General features: G+C 36.7%; 1 protein-coding gene across 1 annotated transcript; it reads right to left on the reverse strand.

Moving 5' to 3' along the window:
- Positions 1-5,971: 5,971 nt before the first annotated feature.
- On the reverse strand, positions 5,972-13,892 carry LOC139151117 (uncharacterized). The gene is made up of 2 exons (XM_070723672.1): positions 13,346-13,892; positions 5,972-8,312 (listed from the first exon to the last, which is right to left on the reverse strand). The coding sequence occupies exons 1-2, from the start codon at positions 13,675-13,677 to the stop codon at positions 8,051-8,053; spliced, it is 594 nt and encodes a 197-aa protein (XP_070579773.1). The 5' UTR covers positions 13,678-13,892; the 3' UTR covers positions 5,972-8,050.
- Positions 13,893-14,598: the final 706 nt, after the last annotated feature.

Genomic DNA, 14,598 nt, shown 5'->3' on the forward strand with positions numbered 1-14,598 from the left:
GGCCCATGATGATGCAAAATTTAGCTAAACAGCGCCCCCACTATCCGTGTTTTAAGTGAAACACGAATCATCGTCTATCCTCGACCCTGACCTTGGCTTTCAATGACACTGGCCAAGTAGTCCAGTCAAATAGGGTTAGACCCACCACAAATTGCAACAGAATTTTTTCTTCGGAATGCATTTCAGAGAGGTACCCAGAACAACATATTAAAAGTTTACTCGAATCCACCTTGGGGAAATATGTCTAATTTGCATAAATCAAATATGGCGGCCAACCATCCAACAAAATAACATAATTTGCTATATATCACATGTTAAACAAGCTATTTCAGTGATTTCAAAGTCTGACACTAGTAATTTGGCCCAGGGAATTATTTTGGAGGTATAATGTTCGTTATAGGTACTTTATTAATTTGCATAATTCCAATATGGCGGCCAACATTCCTACAAAAGACATTTTTGGTCATATACAACGTATTAAACTAACTATTTCAGTGATTTTAAGTTAAAGTATATTTCTTTGGCATGGACAAACGATTTTCGAGATGCTATGATTTGCATAGGTAATTTTTTAATTTGCATAAATCCAATATGGTGGCCAACATTCCTACAAAGGACATTGTTGGTCATACATCACGCATTAAAACAAGCTATTTCTTTGACTTTAAAGTTTTAATATTTTTCTTGGGTATGAAGAAACACTTTTAGTGGCTCAGTTTTTACAAAGGCCCTTTGATAATTTGCATAAATTAAATATGGCTGCCATATTAATGCCCCATGGCTAATAGCTTCTAATATAAATAACAGTTTTGGTATAGTTTTTAGCACTAGGAAACTATCAAGAAGAAACTGTTTAGTCCTTGGACATTCATTTTTAATTTTTTTTATTTTTCTGTATATGACGACTGTTAATGTTAATGAATGTTAGTCTTCTGAATGATATATTCTCTTTTTAAATATAACATTGAATTCATCTGTGTGTGGATTTTCGTAATTTGTAAGGGTGTTTAACACTCTACAGTGTCAAAGCATGTAATCTGTAATGTTTACTGTTTAAAAAAGGGGTGTCAAAATCTTTAGTTTTTTATTTAGACTGAACCCCCTTCTTATGGATGGGTGCTTCTTTATAAGATCCCTTAGATGATAGGCAAGAAGTCATCACACATACCAGCAAAATACAATAAACACAACAAAGCTAAAAAACAGAAAAAATGATATGGCCGAAATAAAAAGTGTCGTAATACACACAAATTGAAACTTAGCACTATTGCAAACAATTGCAGATTCATAAAAACTTTCTGGACAAACAAACTCAAGAAATCTGAAAACTGCATGCTTTAGCAAAGACTTACAATTTATCCAAACACAGAATCCAACTATTACACAATAAAGAAGTACATCTTGAGTCATTTTTCAAGTGTCATATTTCCAGATGTACATGTTTGTATGGTGTAACAGTTGGATTCTGTTGGGCTAATGAGTTGTTGGAATTAATTTTAAGTCTTTGCTAAGCATGCAATTTTCAATTTTTGTGAGTTTGTGTGTTGATCAAGTTTTTAAGAGTCTGACATTGTTTGCATCAGCGCTAAGTTTTAAGTTGTCTGTATTGTGGTATGTGTTATTTTTGGTCACATTATTTATTTTTTGCGTTGTTTATTACCTTTGTTGTGTTTATTATATTTTTGCTGTTATATGTGATGACTTCTTGCCTGTCATCTAGGGGGATGTACCAAAGATGTACTCGTCCATAAGGAAGGGGTTCAGTCTAAATTAGAAACTAAAGATTTTGTCCACGACTTTTTTAAAACTGTAAACATTAAAGATTACATGTTTTAACACTGTAGAGTATAAAGCACCTATAAAAATCACAAATAATGCCGTACACAGATGAATCCAATGTTATATTCAGAAAGAGATTATTATTAGATGACTAACAATCATTAACGGTTGTCATATTTAGAAAAATCACAAATAATTAAAATTGCATGACTTTCTTACAACTCAATAGTAAACGTACATCAACATATACGTATTTTAATCCGTTCGGAAGTCATATATGTAAGTCTACCAAATTTGCTTTAACATTCTTTTCAAAATACAATATATTTATGGGGTATTTTAACGAATTCAGGTATCACAGACACCTATTAAAATAAACTTTTATTCGTAAATGGATCGTTATTGTATGTAAATGTTATTGTATATTTTCTATATCTTTAAAATAAATGTTCAAGGACTTAATGTGGAGCTGCACGTTGCCAACACAGTTTTTTTCGAAGGAATATTTCTCATCTAAGATGACAAGGAAACCCTTACATTTTGTGAAATGTAATATTTCACTTGAAACAAGAGTATATCCTCATTCTAAAATGGCATGGGCTGAACGACTGACACTCAAAAAAGTGCTTAAAATCATGGTTAGCAAAATAAAAATGCCTCTAATTCAAAATGTAAGAATTTTATTGCAAAACAAAATAGTTGTTTTGTTATATAGCATTTAAAAACATAATGTGAAAATTTCAGAAAATATGACCCAGCTAAAACCAGGAGCATGAAGAATATTTGTTTGAAATCTTTGAACTTTTGAAATCTTGAAATTCGGATAAAAGGAAAGCAGGAATTCAGGTGATTTGCATACATTTGCATACATTAACCCTTCTATATCATGCAACTTACGACTGCTTGCCAAGCTAAAAAATGAACCTAACCAATTTTTTATCTTGGGTTAACAAATTAATAAAAAATTAGAAGAATATTTGCAAAATACAGTGCGTTGGGTGCACTGCCCTCTTGACAGTTTTTTCTTGATATTCCTATTCCAAAAAAACTCTACCATAACCTTATTTATATTAGAAGCTATTTGGGCATTAATTTGGCAGCCATATTTAATTTCTGAAAATCATCAAAGTGTCTTTTAAAAACATTGAACCAAAAAAGGTGTTTCTTCATGCTCAAGAAATATAATTCAAATATAATATAAACTTCAAAATGGCTGAAATAGCTTGTTCAATACATTTTAATACAGAAAATTTCTTTTGTACTGGATTTATGCAAATTAACAAAGTGCCAACGCAACATCATTTGACCATGCCAAAGAAATACACTTTTAACTTTGAAATCACAGAAATAGCTTGTTTAACCCTTTGACTGCTGTAATTTTTTACACCAAAATTTTAATGCGATATTTTACCAATGTCTCTGAACATTTCTGTACGTTTTTTTCATAATTTTTGACCAAATGGATATCCTTTTTCAGCAACTACAGATTTTAATCAAAATTTTGGCAAAAAGCAGAAAAATTGACTGTGGTACATTTTATAAAGTTGACAAAAATAGACTTTGGCGCCCAAAGGGTTAATACATGGTATATGACAGAAAATGTCTTTTGTAGGTATGTTGGCAACCCTATAAGCAAATCATTGCATCTCGAAAATTGTTTGTCCATGCAAAAGATATACACTTTTAACTTCGAAATCACAGAAATGGCTTGTTTACCCATTGACTGTCGTAATTTTTACACCAAAATTTTAATGCAATATTTTACCAATTTCTGTGAACTTTTCTGTACGGTTTTTTTCATAAAATGTGGACCAAATGGATATCATTTTTCAGCAGCTACATATTTTTATTAAAATTTTGGCAAAAAGCAGAAAAATTGACTGTGGTACATTTTATAAAGTTGACAAAAATAGACTTTGGCGCCAAAAGGGTTAATACGTGGTATATGACAGAAAATGTCTTTTGGCCACCATATTGGAATTATGCAAATTAAAAAATTACCTATGCAAATCATAGCATCTCGAAAATCGTTTGTCCATGCCTAAGAAATATACTTTTAACTTTAAAATCACTGAAATAGCTTGTTTAGTACGTGGTATATGACCGAAAATGTCTTTTGTAGGAATGTTGGCCGCCATATTGGAATTATGCAAATTAACGAGGTGCCTATATGAAACATTATACCTCCAAAATGATTCCCTGAGCCAAATTACTAGTGTCAGACTTTGAAATAACTGAAATAGCTTGTTTAATATGTGATATATAGCCAATTATGTTATTTTGTTGGATGGTTGGCCGCCATATTTGATTTATGCAAATTAGACATAGTTCCCCAAGGTGGATTCGAGTAAACTTTTAATATGTTGTTCTGGGTACCTCATTAAAATGCATTCTGAAGAAAAAAATTCTGTTGCAATTTGTGGTGGGTTAGGTGCCAAAATCTCGTAGATTGACTGGACTAAAGAGTTGAAAAAGTAACAAATGAAGCGAAATTCGGGATACCTCTGTTGCTTTGCCTGGCTTGACAACTGAGCTTCTATTTAAAAACGTCGGTGGAACATCGGAACTGGAATAGAGCTAGAACATCACACTTGAATGACGTCAGCGCCTTTCTTAATTTTTGTAATATCGATGTAAAAAGCACAAGTTCATAGGCCAAACCTGAGCATTTTCTGCATTCCTCTGAAATGTGACAAAAATCCGACACAGGCCTGCTAGCAGCACACCACTCGTCTCTCTTGAGTAGTCATGAAAAAGTGCATTAATGCCCGAATTAGGATATTAATGAGACTAAATTGAGGTAGCAAAAATGTATACTTTTTTAATATACTAGTAATAGTTGATAGTCACCTCAGGCAAATCAGTGGCTGTAAAGGTTTAGCTGGGGGTAGTTTTGTGATGTCTAATTAGTCTGTTGGCACAGTCATAGACCCTAGAATTAGTCTAACCACGGTTACTCTACCCCAGTAACCGTGGTCTAACCGTTATTGGCCAGCACTTGCCGTAAGATCCGACGTAACCTTATCGGACGTAATGATATAATAGTACTAGCTGTGGGTCCATAGCTGTGGTGTTTTCAGACGGGATTCCTGCCTTTTACGATGTGGTGGCGGGGTAAAATCGTAAAAGTCAAAACCAGCCCATAAAAGGCAGGAATCCCGTCTGAAAACACCACAGCTATGGACCCACAGCTATAATAGTACATACCGATCACTTTTATGCAGGATAGCTGACAAAAAAATTTGTTTTGACAAGTGAAAATTTATTAACAAAATGGGTACGTAAAGTGAACGGAAAATGTGCTGGAGAATCATGTGAAAAAAGTCAGTGTATCAGATAAACAAACAAACAATGAACGTGACCTTAAAGAAAGAACGGGAGATGCAAATAGAATTGTGACCGCGCCCTCACACCTATATATCTTAAAATCTTTTGTTAGCTTTTTGTTGTATTCTCTAAAAATATAAAGGGCATATAATGTGTACTTGCGTTGAGATTCGTGATATCAAGGAATATACTAGCATCAAGTCACTCAGTGTACAAGAACTGCAAAAGTGTCAAAAATTACCCCTTTGTTGAATGAAAACATAAGATTTTGTTTGAGGCTTCTAGAAAAAATAGATTTTTCCTATTTCCAAACTTCCTAGCCAATGACAAATAAACATTATCACAATGTAAGGGAAAGCTGCTATCCTTATCTATAAGAGAGGCATCGCTAATCAACATTTTATTCCAAAGCTTGCATGCAGACCAACTGTATGTAGCAATGTATGTTCAACCCTGCATGGTGAGAGTTGAGCACAGAACTTAACTTGTTTTGTGTGTAAAAAAGTAAGTTTCATTGGATGTTTAATTTTATCTGACTGCAAGCAGAGCTGATGTTGTGCACAGTTGACCAGTCTGTCAGCATGTTTCAAAAGTCAACAGCACAGGGTGGGTGTGGGATCGAGTCCTGCATTGGTCACTTTTCATTCATCACTATATATATATATATATATATATATATATATATATATATATATATATATATATATATATATATATATATATATATATATATATATATTCCTTTTATATATATTCCTTTTATATATATATATATATATTAGATATATATATATATATATATTCGTTTTTATCGTTATAGGGGGGTTGACACACACACACACATATATATACTCGTATCAATACATAATTTTTAACATACAGACATTTATTTATATAACAACATAACATGAACATTGTCATTATGTAGCAATGTAACAGTGTCTTATCTGGAATGTCTAAAATTCATTCTAGAAGTTAGTAAAATCTTTCGCACACTGATATTATTTTCAAACTTTTGTTTGGCAACTTTCGTTTCCCTCATAAACACCAGTCGAATCACAATGTCCAAAATGACATTGAAGTTATTAAAAATTGAAGCGGGCACTTTCTCACACTAGCCAGCAGTTATAGAATATGTCCTGACTTCATTTCAGCACAGTTCGTTAACAGAGAATGTTTTTTCATGGAATGATGATGTCTGGGACCAAGTCACATCCAATGAAAGGGCTGCAAAAAACTTAACCCTTTCATCCCCATTTCCCTGTCTAGTGGTCCAACTTTAACAAAGAAAGCAATGGTGATGGTTCAAATCATGGTGGTTAAAGGGTGATGGAAAGTTCAATCAGTAGATTTTCATTGACACTTAAGTAACGCAATGACAATAAGTAACACTGATATTGTCATTGTAAGTTCCAGTAACCCTGTTTCTTGGTAGAGAAGGGCAGAGCTTGTATCATTTATATCATGAGGACATTATGAAAATACTGCAAAAGATACACGAGGACATTGGCACAGTGTATTGCACGATGTAAAACGGAGGGCGATGTGTGGTGCAATGTCAGAGTGCATCCTTTGTGGTACTTTTGTAACATCATTGAACATCTTACAATCATGACTAGGGCATGAAATGAGCTAGGTATTGACCGTTTCAATGCAAGTTCAACAGTTTTTTCCGATTGAGAGACTCAGAGTACAAGTATGGAAGGCTATCTTGTACACGCTCTTGGATAGACTGTGAACTTCACATACAGAGCATGAGACATATTCTGGCAATTGTCCAATGGGTTTCTTGTAACGTGCAGATGCAGCCATAGAATGCACTGCACATGGGTTCTGGTGGAAGACGCCTGGAAACGGTAAATGTTACGGAATGGGCGTTCCGTATGGCTTTTCCAGCGCATGCAAAATTCTTTTGTTCTCGAAGGTAGATGTATACTAATAAACTGTAATACATTTTAGCATGAGCCCAGTTTACAGACAGAAATTGTAAAGTTGGTTTCATGCTGAATGCTGTGATGTCAGCCTCACTAGTGTATGAAAAAGTATCCTGAAGCAACCTTACTTCAGCTTATTTGGAGCCGCCATAGGAAAGACACAAAAAAGACAAAAATACATTGTTTTTAGTACACATGAACCATAATAAGCACCCATATTTCATTCTTTCTTTTTCAGCCTCTTATGTACAATTAAGGTAGAAACAGGGGATATATATTCAGACTCTAAAATTTATACAATAATCTTTTGGCCCACCACTTGCGGGGGACCCATTTTGAAACTTAGGTTTGTAAGTTTGCTTGAGAAAAGTTTGAACAATTGTCTTTCATTTTTAAGGCAAAAGCAACCTTAACTACTACATTATATACTGTACATCAAGCATTTATAATCTTCTACATAACCTACTGATGGCAAGACAAGACTTTACTGTTATAAGTATCTATGCATTATTTTGACAGAATTTGCAAGCATTTCTACTGGCAATCAGAAAATCTGCACAACAAACCTATTTCATAAGCATTTTATGCAAGTGTACCAATGTTGGTGCGAACACAATATAGATGACTAACATATGTGCACAAACAGAGTAAAAACCTTCAGAATTGGAATGCGCACAAAATTGAGAACAGACTTAACTAGACCAACATTAATGACTTCCATTGACATATCTATATACATGAGGCATGCACGGTTGCTAAATACTGATTTGTGAAAAATATTCAGTAATAAATATACTTTGCTTGAAGATTACGAAACAAACAATCTGAAACATTGTTCCTCTTGATAAATATATGTGGTATAATTGTTTGAATGTATGATCTTTCCATAGCTTGCTTTCATCAGAAAATCACACTCTGAAAAGTCCAATTCATTGACCGAGTTTGACCAGCAAGATGGAAAGAGCCAAATGCTTTGTAGTCTATTACAACGTCACATCGTGGCGAAAAGTCTACTTCTGTCCCTCTGGATTTACAGCCGTCTCGTAACTCGGAGGAGGGGGATGAGGCTCCTCTGAATCAACCACGACTGCTGATGGGGAATCCCCCTCTTCTGGATTGGGGTCTTGCGTCGACAACAGTGGCATCTGGTTAGCAGCGTTGGTGTCTGAATGCGTCTCCGTCGGGTTCGAAGTGGCTTTTGTAGGTGATGGCGGTGCTGCAACCACATCGTTATACTTCGGTGCCGGTTCCTGTGCTGCAGCTTCTTGCTCCCTGTTAAATGCAAAGATACAGAGTTTACAAAATATTGGAAGGTTGAGTAACCCTTTTGCCAACATGGTCTGGTCCAAACCCATTCCATCAATGGTGAGTGTGGACCTTCCATGGGCAATTTCAGCCGGGCAGATGAAAGGGTTGCATGTACCATTTCTGTTCACAAAAAGTTATTTCACCCATAAGCCACTGGTTGCTTCTGATCAGAGTTGGAGGTATTAGTCAATCTGATTTTTGTTATTGACAGTAGTGGTTAATTCTGAATAGCAATTCAATTTACATATGTAAATGCTGAGTTGATGAGCTAAATGGCACAAGACCACTTCTGGGTTTGTTACCCACGAAGATAGTTCAGAAGGGAAAATGGTGCAGACCTTGAAGTTTTGATATCTGCATGGATACTCGTTTAGTTTGAACTTTAATTTGAAGTACTTTTGTAAAGATATTTTTCTGCCTTGATCAAAATGCAGACTGTTGTGAATAATGGCTGAAGTATTCTGTAGTAATGTGTGGAGATCTAAAGCCCATAGAATCATAACAATAAGCCTGAATTTTGTCAAAACACCACTGAGGGCGCTGTTTTCATTGCTATCTTAAAATTTAGGTGGACTTGCCCACATGAAAAATTCATTGGTAGTCAAGCTGACATTGACCTAACACTAACACCTGTTAAGAGGATTCGTGCCGCTGAATGTTTTAAAATAGGGAAATTGAACTCAACGCTACTGTGGTGGCCTATGGGAAATTAATTAGAGGTCTTGTGCCTAATACTGTATATAACAACAATCTCTGAGGAACAAAAAACTGTGGTTGATTTTTACAAAATTGCAAAAAAATTCATCAAAGTTATAGCCACTGGTCCTTCTGTCAGATTAGATGTCAGTGCAAATCTTACGGAATTGAGGTTTCCCTGTTCACTGTTGAAAGCTGGGCAATCAAGCTCGTTCAGCAGAAAAGGAGTTCACTTTTAAACAGAGGGCACAGAATCTAAACAAATTATGCACAGACAACTGAAATTGACTGCACTATTGAACTTATATTTTGGTGATTTGAGCCAAATATAATAAAAAAACCCAGAATATTTAACACACAATAACAATTTTTGACAATTAATAAAACTGGCTGAAAACTGTACATATGCAAATGAGAGTATAAGTTTCCCTCATCAGAATAAGCTTCTCCACTGAGATCTTTCTTCCCCAAGGCTGAAAGCTATTGGACTAGCGGTTTCTTAGGTGACAATGTTTATACATAAATTGCGAAAATTGCATTAAAACATTATAATATACGCAAGATTCATGATCAATTGGACATACCTGTAAAGGGTCATTGAAAGGCATCAGACATCAAAATTCAAAGCAATTGTACCAGAGGTTTAAGAGAAGTAGTTGCAGTTGAAGGAAAAATCCCAAAATATGCATATGCAAATATTATGCAGCTTAACAGGGGCCAGCAGGATACAAAGCGGAGCAAGATGGCGGTGACACTCATTTAAAGTGCCTTGGACAGAGCAACACAGTGACAGAGCTCCAGAAAAATCTAGCCTTTTGAGTTCATTTTAATACAAACATTACAAAAACCAATATTGTCGTTGTTAATACACCACTGCTCAATTACAACACTTACTTTTGAAATCTGGCTGCTTTATACCTACTTGTCATCGATTTTATTTGACAGTTACGCAAAAGGTGTTAAATACCACGCATCAAGGTGTTAAACATGTCCACTGAAAAAGCTAAACAGTTCAAATAAATTATCGTTGGCAGTGATAAACCAATGTAATATTGAAACTGACCCATATTTTATTAGGCGGAGTAGATGGTAATCTGAAAACCTGTGATTTTGGACCCTTGCTTTGAGTTATACCCTTGGAGTATGAGTACCGTACATCAAGCAGAATCAAACTCTAACTTTTCATGATTTTTCAAAATTTATTTTGTATGTCAACTGCACTTTCTTGTTCTATTCCCAAAAGCATGTTGAATCACGTGCTATCAAGCCAGCAGCATCTACATGCGTTAAATGCACTGTTATCGTTCACATTTGAATTCTAGTCTGGACCAGAATTCACTTGTCAACAATAACAACGCAGTTTACACATGTACAGGCCAAGTTGGCAAGCTGAATACTGTGTACCTCAACATGCTTTTGGGAGCAGAACAAAAAATTATGGTAGGCACCAAAAACAAAAATAAAAAATATCAAAAGTTTGAGTTACTGGTGCTTTGATATCATATAAGATTAATCCTGCAATATGAATAAGCCATAGATTGAAAATAATGTCAATTGAAAGTGGCAGTAGACTGTTTAAAGTAGATGTTCATGGGTTTTACCCAGTCTTCACCTTGACAGATGTTGATGGCCTTTCTGGTTACACGTTGTGGTACATTTCTCGCCTTTGAGATTGTGTTAAATCTGTATACTGTGATAGAAGGTTCATGTGTCAGGCCTGACACTAAGAATATTTGAATTTTGAAATCTTGATAGTTATTTTGGTAAATCTATTACTTCATCCTTTGCACTTCTTGTTTAAAGTTAAAAAATATTGAAGCTCTGGTCATGAAACGTTGATGACCAAATCGCAAGGATTGTGGGATTGCAATTGTGGCGGCTGATGTGGTCATGAAAACAAAGCTTATCTCAATACTGTGATGTACACTTTATCCTCCAAGGAATGTCCGTCCGACATGTGTCTTTGGTACATTCTTGATTTTGGTTAGTGTAGGGTTAGTGTTAGCAGTACATGATCATGGAACTTCAGCCTTAACTCTGACCGCTCCCTTCCCCGACATGAAGGCGCGACATAGGCTTTTTCTTTATTATCGGATAATATCGTCTAAAATTTCTAAGTTAGAGAGTTCCAGGAACATGAGACCAAAGTGATCTAATAGGGATAATATTATCGATTTTATCCGATAAAACAGCGTTTTCAGAATTTTCCACCCATCTGCTTCTAATATTAGACTCTAACTTAGATTTTAGACGATATTATCGATTTTATCGGATATTATCCGATAAAACAGCATGTCGGGCATCTGCCTCTTCCCCACTCGTCTAATATTAGACTCTAACTTAGATTTTAGACGATATTATCGATTTTATCGGATATTATCCGATAAAACAGCATGTCGGGCATCTGCCCCTTCCCCACAAGTCTAATATTAGACTCTAACTTAGATTTTAGACGATATTATCGATTTTATCGGATATTATCCGATAAAACAGCATGTCGGGCATCTGCCCTTTCCCCACAAATCTAATATTAGACTCTAACTTAGATTTTAGACGATATTATAGATTTTATCGGATATTATCCGATAAAACAGCATGTCGGGCATCTGCCTCTTCCCTACTCGTCTAATATTAGACTCTAACTTAGATGTTATTGTCTAATATTAGACTTGTGGGGAAAGGCAGGTGCCCGACATGCTGTTTTATCGGATATTATCGGATAAAATTGATAATATCGTCTAAAATCTAAGTTAGAGTCTAATATTAGACAGGTAGTGAAGTGGCCAATATATTATCCAATAAAAGAGCATGTCGGGCATCTGCCTCTTCCCCATTCGTCTAATATTAGACTCTAACTTAGATTTTAGACGATATTATCGATTTTATCGGATATTATCCGATAAACAGCATGTCGGGCATCTGCTTCTTCCCCACTCGTCTAATATTGGAGTCTAACTTTGATTTTAGACAATATTATCGATTTTATCGGATATTATCCGATAAAACAGCATGTCGGGCATCTGCCCCTTCCCCACAAGTCTAATATTAGACTCTAACTTAGATTTTAGACGATATTATCGATTTTATCGGATATTATACGATAAAACAGTATGTCGGGCATCTGCCCTTTCCCCACAAGTCTAATATTAGACTCTAACTTAGATTTTAGACGATATTATCGATTTTATCGGATATTATCCGATAAAACAGCATGTCGGGCATCTGCCCCTTCCCCACTCGTCTAATATTAGACTCTAACTTAGATTTTAGACAATATTATCGATTTTATCGGATATTATCCGATAAAACAGCATGTCGGGCATCTGCCTCTTCCCCACTCGTCTAATATTAGACTCTAACTTAGATAACTTAGATAATATTATCCGATAATGCCTATAGTGCCAATGTCGCGGTATCCTCTTCCCCGAACCAAGAAAAAAATGTGTCAGGGTACGATTCGTGGAGTGACTGTGGGCTGGGACACATGACCCTGGGACATGCATTCTTTAGTGGACATAACGGTCATGTGCTGACGTATATGGGTATCAGTGACCTATAACCCAGTGATTTGTGACAAGCCAGTCTCGCACTATATCAAAGAGTGAAGTAGGGACGTCAACGCAGGACATGTCATGAACCAAATAGCAAATAAAAATGCCAGTGGCCTGAGCACATACTGTAAGATCCCAACGACGATAGCTGCTGGGGCAGAAGGAGGCATAAAAGCACGAAGTTGTTTTAGTTAATTTTTTCTAAGTAAACCAAGGATTTGGCTTCCCAATACGCCTTTACCATACTCGTTGTGTCGATCAGCATGTCACGTGGTTGACCGAAAAATAGATAGCTGCTCTGTTCGTTGTGACATGGAGCTAAAAAAACGGATGGTTGTGATAACATAAACACAGTGTTGACCCTGGGGCATTGACCCGACGCAACCCCAACTCGAACAATAAGCCCGTCATTCCACACGCTAGTACACGCACGTTCCTTGGTAGGGTTGCAGATTGACGGCAACGCATACACTTTCGCCTGCACGTAGACTTACATTTCACACCGGTAACATGCGACATTGGGAGTGAAAGAAATGTCAAAACATGGCATTAATGTGGACACTAGCAGTGCCATCCCGCTCGCGTCAGCGGCTCTTTGGTGACGACCCCTGGACTCGAGAGTCGATACGCCACAGCACCGCTAGCGTATTCACAGCTAGACATCAATGTATACGGACTGCGATGTCAGTTTTAGCGAAAAATAAATTATATTTATTCAATCACGGCCGAAAAATATGAATATCAACATACCTGGTCATTTGATCTGTGGTGTTTTGCGTTTCCCCACCGACATGGCGTTGACCCTCATCCGCGTCTTCTCTAGCCCGCTCACGTCTACTTTTGTGAGCTGACAGCTGTCTCAGCCTGACGATGAAGTTGCCGAGAGCACCTATCAACATCAACGCTGCCCCAACGATTAACACGTAAAAGTTAAATATAACGGCGGCGAGAATTGCCCCAATGACAATCAAAATAAAGCCGATGATGACAAATATACCAGGATATCGGAGGAGATAACGAATCGGGCCACCCGAGCAGTCCGTTCCGATGCGAAGGCTAAAAAACGTACTTGGAGTAGGCATGGTGGTGAGTCAACTTTTCGGGGCGAGTAGCGGAGAAAGTGTGCAGAACCCCTATAATAAAATATTTGTTCGTAGAAAAAAGACCAGGCCAAGGTCGCACTGAGAAAATCCGCTTCGCGTTAGCCCGGCTGAGTCTCGAGGCGCGGAGTACAATGCGCTGTACTGCCACTGTATTTGTGTCTAGCCATTCCAATGACGATAAGAGAACCTCGATCTGGTTGGTTGACTGGGTCAGACGTTTTACAAATACAATGCGCAAGGTTGTGCGCATTCCTTAACAATGGTTAGTCGACTGTGATTATAGGGGTGGTCAATGTTGAGGTACTGCTCTTTTTGATACTGACGATGATAAATTACGAATGAGACGTATAAGTTAGGCTCATGGAGTTTTTCAAAATTATTATATGGTGTTTTCACTTCTGAATTAATAATTTACTTTGGTTTCTCAATTTTACAATTTCAGTTTGTTCCCCAACATGAACATGGATTTTCGGGGTTGTTGCGGGGGGGGGGGGGGGGCGGGGGCTGCTTGTCTGAAACCGGAGCTATGGCCAATAGTTTCCGATTTAACATTTTTTACATTTTTTACACGAAAGGTCTGCATGACATACATTCTTTACATTTAATACATTTTTTACATTTATTACACGAAAGGTCTGCACGAAATAAATTCTAAGATCGGGTCGGGTCTAGCTCGGCTTGCACGAAATACATTTTTTACATTTAATACATTTTTTACATTTATTACACGAAATATGGAAGACCGGTCACGACATGCGACATGCGACCTGCGACTTCAAAACTGCGACCTGCGTCCCGCGAGTTTGAAACATGCGACCTGCGACTTCGGCTTTTAGACCTAGGTGTAACCTGCGACTTCACAACAGCGACCTGCGTGTTTGTCAAACTGCGACCTGCGAC

The sequence above is a fragment of the Ptychodera flava genome, chromosome 15 (genome assembly GCF_041260155.1).
Source record: "Ptychodera flava strain L36383 chromosome 15, AS_Pfla_20210202, whole genome shotgun sequence".
NCBI classification, from domain to species: domain Eukaryota; kingdom Metazoa; phylum Hemichordata; class Enteropneusta; family Ptychoderidae; genus Ptychodera; species Ptychodera flava.